The following is an 11356-nucleotide window of genomic DNA, read 5'->3' as shown; positions in this document are numbered from 1 at the left end:
TCCTACACACCTGCGGGCTCAGAGTGATTTACAGTTACTCTTTGACAATTGGACTAACAATATTCGTGGAGGATAGGGAAGACAAACATACAACATTTTTAATTACACATTGCAGCTAGCCGGGGCTTCATCTGCAGGCTGGATCAGTTGTGTTCCGTGTATTCTTGTTGGCTGGCTGATGACGTCAGGGCTTCTTGATGTCGTGCTGCCACACTGCCACCGCCTGGCCGACTCGCTCCACTGCAGGGAAGCCAAAACAGCTCTTTCATCTTTCGATCTCGCTGCGCCTTCAGAAGTCACACTCGGCAGCTAACACCTTCCCAGAGGGAGTGGTGTGCCCACCCCCTTACGGGTGGTCCCCAATTTGTCTACTTGCCAAAGCTTTCGAATCGCTGGGTAGACGATGAGCTAGGACAAGGCTTGGTTGCTCACACCAGCACGGGGCTAGAACTGCCAAAGCTTGGCAGTTCAGATGTTATAGTTAAGCAGGGGGGAAATCTCCTGCGCCACCGCTCCCTTGCATATGCAGTTACTTGCATATTCAGGGCCAAAAATTGGCTTTAGGATGAATCATGAAAACTTATCATCTCTTGTGTCAATCTGGGTAGCATCTAATGATTTAAAGAATTTCTGGAAAGTGTAAATTGTCTGGAAGGACTGGAGAGCAGGGGAGCGGTGTATTGGAGGGCAGAAGGCGTGAGTCTTGGAGAGCTGGGGGATATTAGGGGTGAGATCTCTGCACAACGGAGACCCGTGTCATACCTTTTCCGGGGGGAAAACCCTGTCCAGAGTGGGGGGTTTTGGCTCCAGTCTTTTTAAAAATTTGTTTCTATCTCTTCCCATCTGTTTTCTATTTTTTGAATCTTGTTCTGTTCTTAGTGGAAGTAGAGATTATCCAGATTTTGTGCTACGGTGGCAAGCCTGTGACAGTGTCAACTGCCATTTGTAACAGTGAGAATAAAACCCTCTTCAGGAGTGTTATGGAGAACTGGGAAAGCAGGCTGAGCTGATCATGACTATTCCATACCCCTTGCAGTCCTTTATTAACTTCTATCACAAGAGAGCAAGCAAATGGCATTTACACTTATTTAATTTACACTTCTTTGATGCGGTGGCTCAGAGGTTAAGATGCTGAAGCTGCAGACCGGAAGATCTGTAGTTCAGCAGTTCGAGACCCTAGTGCCACTTGATGGAGTGAGCTCCCGTCTCTGGCCCCAGTTCCTGCTAACCTAGCAGTTCGAAAGCAAGATAAATAGGTACTGCTTCGGTGGGAAGGTAACAGCGTTCCGTGTGCCTTGGCATCTAGTCATGCGGGACACATGACCACGGAAGTGTCTGCGGACAGCGCTGGCTCTTTGGCTTGGAAACGGAGATGAGCACCGCATCCCTAGAGTCGGATTCGACTGGCTTTTGAGCAAGGGAAACCTTTACCTTTACTTTATAATGTATAAATATGTATAAGGTGGTTTGATTTATAGTTATGTGTTTTTTAAAAAAATATGTATCTGGCTCTTTGTCTGTTGCTCAGGGTGTGCTGGACACAGGAAAGAAGCTGTCCGATGACAACACCATTGGAAAGGAGGAGATACAGCAGAGGTTGGCTCAGTTTGTGGAGCACTGGCAAGAGCTCAAGCAGTTGGCTGCCGCTCGGTGAGTCAGACCCCGTTTTGAGGTGGCCGGACTCTGCCCCCAGCTTGCCCTTTCTTCTAGAGGAGGCAGAGTAACTCGGTCAGAGTAGACCCTAGAGTAAGTGGAAATCTTTTTGCGGACCAAATAGCTTTTTAAAATGCTTTAAGTAAGCAAGCTTCTGGGAAGCACAGAACTCTTCTTCAAGTCAGTAAATATTGCATCAGTAGACTGCTGGCCTTTGTAGCCCTATCTAGGCCTACTCAGGGCGAAACAGCAGCCCGTTCGATTCCAAAGCTTTGTTAATTGAATTCCAAGTAGGCCTCATGGGCAAGATTTTTTGAGAAAAGTCCCTATGTGAACAATGCAGCAGATAGGGAGAAATGATACCTGCTTGCTTTGGGAATGTAGAATTGAAGACCCGGTACACAAGACAATATTTTCTCCCTCTTTCTGTTAACAGCGGCCAGAGGCTAGAGGAGTCCTTGGAGTACCAGCAGTTTGTGGCTAATGTGGAAGAGGAGGAGGCCTGGATCAATGAGAAGATGACGCTGGTGGCCAGTGAAGATTACGGGGACACCCTCGCCGCTATCCAGGTGCGCAGGAGGCACCGTGTCCTGTGGGTTGTAAAATGAGGACTCTCCCAGCTCAGGTTTGGGAGCACATTCCAGTTATCTAGCAGGAGGGGAGAGTTCTGGTCATGTAAAGCTGAGGGGCTTCTGGAGCACTGCCCACTAGAATAATTTCAGTTCCCTTGGCATTTGACCCAGTGAGATCCACTGGATGCACGGCAACAAAAGGCTTTGGTGGGCATGAAAAACAGCCTCTCCACCGAAAAGCAGATGATGTGACTGACTTTCAGATCACGCTTTGGTTATATGCTTTCTGTTACAGAAACCCACTGAAGTCCTGCCCTTTGGCAGCTGTGCCCTAGAGAAATGTCTTTGGGCTGGCTTCTTTTACTCAATTAGAAGGCATCCATCTTGCCATCAGCAGCAGCAGCAGCTGTTCTGTTCCAGCTCTTACTCCTGTGCCTTCCTTCCAGGGCTTGCTGAAGAAGCACGAAGCATTCGAGACCGATTTCACAGTGCACAAGGACAGAGTGAACGACGTCTGTGCGAATGGCGAAGATCTCATTAAGAAGGTCAGTGGGACCATGGTACACCTCTGCAGGCTGAGCACAGGGTGCGCTTGCAAGGAAGCAGCTTGCAAACCGGGAGAAGCGGCTTCTGCCGAGGGAACAGGTGCTCCTGCTTTCCCACCTTCCTCTCTCTCGTCGAGATGTCCCTCTTTGAAACATTCACTCACGTGTCCTTTTTAAAAGTCCTCTTACCTCAGTCAGCAATCTCGAAGGGCATCCTTTCTTGGTAAAAAAGCACACAGTTTTTACACTTGGCCATAAAGGTTGACAAAAGGAGCCGCGGTGGCTCAAGTGGTTAAGACGCTGAGCTGCAGACCGGAAGGTCTGTAGTTCAGCAGTCCAAGACCCGAGTGTCGCGTGACGGAGTGCGCTCCCGTCTCTGGCCCCAGCTCCTGCCAACCTAGCAGTTCGAAAGCAAGAAATGGCAAGTAGAGAAATAGGTACCGCTCCGGTGGGAAGGTCACAGCATTCCATGCGCCTTGGCGTTTAGTCATGACTGGCCGCATAACCACGGAGAAGTCTTTGCACAGCGCTGGCTCTTCGGCTTGGAAACGGAGATGAGCACCGCCCCCTAGAGTCAGATTCGACTGGCTTTCGAGCAAGGGAAACCTTTACCTTTACTAGCCTTATAAAGGTTGACAGCTCTTAGCTATAAAAATCACACCCTTCTCTGCATAACAAATCCCGATATGTGACTCTGAAAGTGGGAACAAATGGTGGATTTGAGAGGAACCGCACGTCCCCCTTCCCTTTTGCAGAACAATCACCACGAAGAGAACATCACGGCAAAGATGAAGAGCCTGAGGGGCAAAGTGTCTGACCTGGAGAAAGCCGCAGCCCAGAGGAAGGCCAAGTTAGATGAGAACTCTGCCTTCCTCCAGTTCAACTGGAAAGCCGATGTGGTGGAGTCGTGGATAGGTATGTGCAGCCTCTCGAGGAGAGGAGGGAGAACAGAGACACCCACTCACCACCTTCGAAAGGCTGAGGTCATTTTGTACAAAAAGAGGTGCAGAAGCTCATTAGCATAACTTATTTACATATGCCACACCCCCTGACAACACTGGAAGTGTGTCAGAAGGCAACACCCACCACTCAGGCTCCACTGGGACTGTTTTGGATTGCTAGCTATTGGGGGGGGGGGGACACACATGCAGATCTGCCCTTGCAGAGGAGGGAGAGCTTGTACCTGAATAAAACTTGGCCTTAAAGGTGCCACTGGACTGTTTTGGATTGCTAGCTATTGGGGGGGGTTTTTGCAGATCTGCCTTCACAGAGGAGGGAGAGCTTGTCCCTGAAGGCGGGCCGGGGGTGGGTGGGCTCTGCAACTTTCATAGCTGCTTCTTGCTCCTCGTGGCCCGACTGAGGGCTGCTGGGAGCAGGGGGTGGGGCTTGTTGCATGTGCCCGCCCCCTGGGCTCCTTACTGCCGGAGCTCCGCTCCTGTGTGCTACCGCAGGAAATGACTCCTGAACATATCAGATCTTCAAATATGCCTGATGACTTCTGTCTCCTTTACTTTAAGGAACAATCTTATTGTCCTTTGGTACTTGATCGTGAGCAGTCCTTTCCCCTCTGTTTTAACTGCCCAGTGGTTTTGGGAATCCCGTAGACTCCCAACTAAATAAAGACAGGAGGGAAAATGGAAACACAAGGCCTGGTGTTAAGAAAGCAGCTCTCCCACCCCCATCCCCACCCAGCTCAAAGGTTTCCTCTGCCTTATTTGAGGAAGTGGGATGTTGAGTGCAGGATTTATTCCATGCATTTCTCTCATTCTAGGTGAAAAGGAAAACAGCCTCAAGACTGACGACTACGGCCGAGACCTCTCTTCTGTGCAGACACTCCTCACCAAACAGGTTGGTAAAAGCCGGTGTTTTGAGCAGGGATACGTGAACCCCCAAAACACATGTTTTGGGAACTGGGAGCAATCCCCCAAGGCAGCAAGTATAAAGCGGAATCCATTCCTGTCTTTGTGTTCTAGGAAACCTTTGATGCGGGACTCCAGGCCTTCCAGCAAGAAGGGATTGCCAACATCACGGCCCTGAAAGACCAGCTCCTGGCCGCCCAACATATCCAGTCCAAGGCGATTGAGGCCCGGCATGCCTCTCTCATGAAACGCTGGAACCAGCTGCTGGCCAATTCTGCTGCCAGGAAGAAGAAACTCCTGGAAGCCCAAGAGCATTTCAGAAAGGTGGGTTGTCAAGCATTTCAGAAATCAGTTGTCAGGTGGAAGAGGCCTGTCTCTCTGCAGACCACCAGCTGCGAGGCTGGATTATCCCCGTTCTGCTCCCCTTATCAGCCTGCATAAGGCACAGACAGCGAGAGTGGCTGCTTTCGGGTATGGCAGGCATCTCAAGCAACTGTTCCAAGCCATATGGTACTGGTAGAAAGTGGAAGAGGGCCAACTCTAAAAATCTAATTATGGAACATATGAAAATATACATGTATTTATTAAACACAAATTAAAATCACAAATAAGGGCCCATTCATACCTCATATACAAGTATAAAAATACAAAGGCTGATGAAGTAGACCTAACGCGTTTCGGCCTTCACAGGCCTTCCTCAGAGGTGTAATGCAAATAGAACATATTGGCTGATATGTAAAAATATATACAGTCATACATATACAAAATATGAAATAAAGACCAGAACACAATTGCTGTAAACGTAAAAGAAATAGAAAATTAGACACATATACTACAACTATTAAATATATTGTAAATATATTAACTAACAAAAAGCCATTAACTTACTTCCAAAGTTTAACCACTGGGCAAAAATACAAATGAAACCTCCAGTACTCTGACTTTGTTGAACAATCTAAAACATTGATGGGACAGTTTAAGTGAAGTGGCTAAATTTGCGGATGATACGAAGTTGTTCAGGGTGGTGAAAACCAGTGAGGATTGTGAGGCACTCCAAAGGGATCTGTCAAAGATGGGCGAGTGGGCGTCAACATGGCAAATGGGGTTCAGTGTGGCCAAGTGCAAGGTGATGCACATTGGAGCCAAAAATCCTAAATATAAATACACGTTGATGGGGTCTGAACTGGCAGAGACTGATCAAGAGAGAGATCTTGGAGTTGTAGTAGATAACTCACTGAAAATGTCGAGACAGTGTGTGACTGCAATAAAGAAGGCCAATGCTATGCTGGGGATTATTAGGAAGGGTATTGTAAACAGATCAGCCAATATCATAATGCCGCTATATAAATCAATGGTGCGACCTCATCTGGAATACTGTGTGCAATTCTGGTCACCACACCTTAAAAAGGATATTATAGCTTTGGAAAAAGTGCAGAAAAGGGCAACTCGAATGATAAAAGGGTTGGAACACTTTCCCTATGAGGAACGGTTAAGGCGCTTAGGGCTCTTTAGCTTGGAGAAACGACGACTGAGGGGTGACATGATTGAGGTTTATAAGATTATGCATGGGAAAGAGCAGGTAGAGAAAGAGGTACTTTTCTCCCTTTCTCACAATACAAGAACCCGTGGGCACTCCATGAAATTGCTGAGCGGTCGGGTTAGAACGGATAAAAGGAAGTACTTCTTCACCCAAAGAGTGATTAACACTTGGAATTCACTGCCACAGGAAGTGGTGGCGGCTACAAGCATGGACGGCTTCAAAAGGGAATTAGATAAGCATATGGAGCAGAGGTCCATCAGTGGCTATTAGCCACAAGGTATAGATAGGGGCTCTGGGGCAAGTGATGCTCTGTCATCTTGGTGCTTGGGGGGGGTCAACAGTGGGAGGGCTTCTAATGTCCTGGCCCCACTGGTGGACCTCCTGATGGCACTGGTATTTCTGGCCACTGTGGGATACAGAGTGTTGGACTGGATGGGCCTTTGGCCTGATCCAACATTGGCATCTCTTATGTTCTTATGTTAAGGATAGGGGCTACTCCTCTGGAGTTGTAAAGCAGGCTTTTCATAAGGCTAAAAACACCAATAGGTCCTCACTCCTGATACCTAAGATAAAACAAGGTCAGTCTGACCTAATAGGTCCTCACTCCTGAAAGTTCTATTTGCATTAGACCTCTGAGGAAGGCCTGTGAAGGCCGAAATGCATTAGGTCTACTTCATCAGCCTTTGTATTTTTATATTTGTATATGAGGTATGAATGGGCCCTTATTTGTGATTTTAATTTGTGTTTAATAAATACATGTATATTTTTGTATGTTTCATAATTAGATTTTTAGAGTTGGCCCTCTTCCATTCTTGACTAACCTTTTTAGGTTTTGAATTATAGGTTTTAGGTTCTGAATTCTAGGTTTTAGGTTCAGTTTTTTCCCCTTTTCCCCTTTTTTTCCTTACTGGTAGAAAGTGCCCTTAGTCTGCAGGCGGCTTCTGGCAAACCCTGTAGGGCTTTCAAGGCCAGAGGTTGTTCAGAGGTGGCCGCCATTGCCTGCCTCTGCGTGGCAACCCTGGGCTTCCTGGGCCGGTCTCCCATCTGAGTGTTAACCAGGGCCGACCCTGCTTAGCTCCTGAGATCTGACAAGACCGGGCTTGCCGAGACCAAACCCGATCAAGGAGATGTGGCACTAGAGAAGGGGAAAGGGTACAGACCTCAGGAAGCCAGGCTGTTTTTTTCCCAGCTCAGAGGAAGAATGTCTTCAGGCACAAATGTCAAGCTTTGTTTCTAGCCTGAACTCTGTTTCTGATGATAGATCCAGGTGGTCAGCCGTGCTGGTCTGAAGCAGCAGAACAAAGTTCGAGTCCAGTAACACCTTTAAGACCAACCAAGTTTTATTCCCGGAATAAAACTTGGTTGGCCTTAAAGGTGCCCCTGGACTCGAATTTTGTTCTGTGTTTCTGATGCAGTGCCTTAAAACTGAACCAGTCCTACTCTTAACAGTAATGATAACTTTAAATCCCTGGGGTGGTGGTCAATGCTCCCTCTAAGCTGTGGAGTCTTGTGAGCAAAGATTCTACTTGGTGAGCTCCTGGCATTAAAGTTGTGAGCGAGCGATTTGGCTGCTGCATGAATTGGTTTGCTCTGGAGCCCTCCTTCCTGAGCGAAGGCAAAAATGTGTGAGCCGGAGGCTCAAAAACCGTGAGCTAGCTCACGCTAACTCAGCTTAGAGGGAACACTGGTGGTGGTTAAGGGGCGGGTCCTTCTTTATCACCCTTTTCTTCATGCAGGGTGGTTGTTTTCCGGAAAAGTTAATCCTCCCTGTGGCTTAGTGCGTTTGTGTTTAATTTTTATCGGTTTATTTTAAACATCTAAAGATGTGACCACGTGTACATGCCGCTAATAGCCGCACGTGACCCCACCTTATGCTGAGCATTGGTCCACCTGGCTCAATAGTGTCTACTGTGACTAGCAGTAGCGCGGCAACATCTCGAGCAGAGGGAATCCTTCCGAGCCCTGCTACATGAGATCCTTTTAATGGGGAAGTAACAGGGCTGAGACCTGGGATCTCTCGCTCACAAAGCATGTACTTTGCCACTGAGTGGTCCGTCCCCCCCCCCACCCCCCTTTGTTGTGTCTAGCCACCCAGTTGTCGAGTCTGATGGGCAGCCGCTCTCTCTGCAGTCAGGCAGAGGTCTTCCCTGGCCCTGCTCCCTCTTGAACCGCTTGATCCCAGAGGTAGAACACCCCCCCCATTTCTTCTTGCAAAGCTTTATCCTACGACTGAGCTGCAGTCCCTGGCTTGTCTGAAACGGCGAGTCTTGCCCTGCACAGAAACTGTTCCCTTTGAAACAGAGGGGCACCCTGAATTTGGATTTATACAGAAACAGAAAGAACTGGGCCGAACCCTTCTGAACAAATCCGCTTCCTGCTTCGCTCTGATCGTATGCCCGTTATCCTCCGGCAGCCGACACCCTAGAGGTGCAGTTGCAGTGTGCCTTGTGTTTTGTGTGGCGGGGGCCCCTTTGGCTGAGGTGGCGAATCCCAAGAGGCCGGCCAGCTGAACGGAGAGGCCGCGCCGAAGCAGTGTGTCAGTTCAGTCGCTGGTTCCAGCTCTCTGTTTCTGGCCAGGGGTTTGCCTTCCTCTCCCTCTGGGCCCAGGTTCAGCCCTGTGCTCTCAGCGACAGCCTTCCTCTCCCCACCAGCTCCCTGTACATTCTAGAGGGGAGGCTGCTTTGGCCCTTTATGCTGCGGTTGGTGCCCCTTTTGTATTGCCCTAGTGCCAGCCATTATTTCTGGCTCATTAGGCCGAGAATTAAGCCAACACAAAAGCCTGGAGAGGGCTAGCCCTGCAGATTTCTTTGTTCTAAATGAACAGCCGGACATCCCGTCACATGTCTCAACAGTGTTCAGGCAGTCAGGTTTTTCCGGAGCGTGTGCGTGCATAACTATGTTCAGGTGCTGCTGCTGATGTCTTTTGTATTTTTCCCATCATCTCAGAGATGCTGGTCCCCCCTTTCCCCCACATTTTGCCTGTAAAAGTCTTGCTTAAACGGACGGTCATCTCTTTCCAAGGTTGAAGACTTGTTCCTGACTTTTGCCAAGAAAGCTTCAGCCTTCAACAGCTGGTTTGAGAATGCTGAGGAAGACCTAACCGACCCTGTGCGCTGCAACTCGCTGGAGGAGATCAAGGCACTGAGGGAGGCCCACGATGCATTCCGCTCCTCGCTCAGTTCTGCCCAAGCCGACTTCAACCAGCTAGCTGAGCTGGATCGCCAGATCAAGAGCTTCCGGGTGGCCTCCAACCCATATACCTGGTTCACCATGGAGGCTCTGGAGGAAACCTGGAGGAATCTGCAGAAAATCATCAAGGTAACTGGCAATTAGGCTTCTTCCAGTGGGAAGAGCTCCTCCCACCCAGTGTTATCCCTGCCCACTCTGCATTGGCGAGCTTTTTGGGGAGCTCTCCACTCCTCATCTGGAGCCTCTTGTCTGGCCCTGCTTGTTCATCATTGAGCCTCCCTGCTCCCAACCCCCACCCTTCCCCCGATTAGCTGTTTGGGTTAAGAAAAGGGACCTTCATGGCAGCATCTGCTGGCATAATATATGTAGTAGGGATGGGCACAAACCAGGAAAATGAAGGTTTGTCCCGGTTTGTGAGGTCACACGAACCTTCCCAAACCTCACCATTTAACGAACCAGTTTGGTTCAGGAGAAGACCTGAGATCATCCCGCCCTCCTTTCTGCTGGGGTTGGCTCCCCAAGTCCAGCAGAATGGGGGGGGGAGACCTCCGCAAAAGCCATTTAAAGGGAATGTTCTCTTTAAATGGCTTTTGCGAGCCATGCACGAGTGAAATCCAAGCAAAAGCCATTAAAAGGGTCCGCTTGGAAGTGGGGGGGGGGATCACTGAAATGGCTTTCATCCATTTCAGTGATCCCTCTGCGCGCCCCCCCCCCCATGCTTCCTACTACGAACCCCACAAACCTCCAAAACCATGTGGAGGGTCATGGATAAGGATGGGCCTGAGCCTCCGGTTAACAAACCAGCAATGTCTGTCACAAAATTAGGTTTGGGACGAGATTTCGTGCCCATCCCTCACGTGTAGCTTGATCGGCAGTTACTGAATGCAGGCCTCCGGGAGTTACAGAGTGGTGCATTTCGTTGTTCGAAACATGAGAGGTTGGGATCCATGGGGGAGTCCTGCTTGCACATGAAGCTGCTCTGGCCACGTAGGAGGCCAACAGCAGATTTCCGTGGCTTCTGTGTTCTCAGCCAGCCAGGGGCCAAATAGAAAGCAGGTCTTTTGGAGGGATTTGGAACAGAAACCCCAAGGGGGCCAGGCTGGAAGGGGCCGAAAGAACCGGCAGCAGTGCCGAGGCAGGATGGGGTAGGGCAGCGAGTGTGCTCCCATCCCCCTCGGGACTCCCAACCGCGGACGGAAGAAGACTTCCCATCCCCCTCTAGTCCGGCTGTTGCAGAAGAAAGGCACCAGGGCTGGCTGAGAGCCATTCTGGCACATAGACGTGCATTCAGTTCCCTGCATGGCATGAAGCTCAGTAGCTGACCAGGGAGTCTCTCTGCCTAACCTCCCTCTCAAGGATAGGAGAAAAGAGATGGGGGGGGCGTCATGTCCAGGGGCCCTGAGCCCTCCATGGGAGAAAGGCGGGATGATAACATGGCCGTTAACAGACAGTGGAAAGAGGGCAGGGCTGCCTTCCAGGGGACCAGAAATGCTGTTGAGCCCATTGTAGAATCCGCAGGACTTGACCCCCGAAGCGGCCTTACGCAGAGCTGGGCCACTGAGCAGGCAAGGTCAGTCTTGTCTACTCTGCTTGGCAGCCGCTCTTCAAAGGCTCACCTAAGACCTGACCCTGCTTAACAGTCGATGCCGGGGACCGAACGTGGGGTCCTGTCCCTCGAAAGCGGGTGCTCCGTCGTGGAGCTGCAGCTGATTTCCGAAGCCCCCCTTTCCCCCTGGATGTCACGTGGCTTTCCATTCTTCAGGAACGTGAGCTGGAGCTGCAGAAGGAGCAGCGCAGGCAAGAGGAGAACGACAAGCTGCGCCAGGAGTTTGCTCAGCACGCCAATGCTTTCCACCAGTGGATTCAAGAGACCAGGTGCCCACTCCCGCTCCCCCCCCGCCCCCCCCCCTGCTTGCCTCTCTGGCAGAGACCCCGGGCTCCCCCGTCGGAGCCCCCAGTGGGGGGTCGCAGGCTGTTCTTCCCTCTCGGTGGCGTTCC

The 11356-nt window shown here is 50.2% G+C and overlaps 1 protein-coding gene across 1 annotated transcript in view; it reads left to right on the top strand.

Annotated features, from left to right (window-relative positions):
- The window catches only part of SPTAN1 (spectrin alpha, non-erythrocytic 1), an 85860-nt gene that overhangs the window by 63629 nt on the left and 10875 nt on the right, over positions 1-11356 (top strand). The window contains exons 41-48 of the mRNA XM_015426457.1: positions 1529-1650; positions 2090-2222; positions 2672-2770; positions 3526-3685; positions 4542-4618; positions 4744-4953; positions 9191-9487; positions 11121-11233. Of these exons, the coding sequence (XP_015281943.1) occupies positions 1529-1650; positions 2090-2222; positions 2672-2770; positions 3526-3685; positions 4542-4618; positions 4744-4953; positions 9191-9487; positions 11121-11233 (1211 nt within the window). The remainder of the gene's footprint in view (positions 1-1528; positions 1651-2089; positions 2223-2671; positions 2771-3525; positions 3686-4541; positions 4619-4743; positions 4954-9190; positions 9488-11120; positions 11234-11356) is intronic.

The sequence above is a fragment of the Gekko japonicus genome, unplaced genomic scaffold (genome assembly GCF_001447785.1).
Source record: "Gekko japonicus isolate JY-2015 unplaced genomic scaffold, Gekko_japonicus_V1.1 scaffold1064, whole genome shotgun sequence".
Taxonomy (NCBI): Eukaryota; Metazoa; Chordata; class Lepidosauria; order Squamata; family Gekkonidae; genus Gekko; species Gekko japonicus.
Note: the sequence above shows the minus strand (reverse complement) of the source record. Positions and strands in the feature narration are given on the sequence as shown.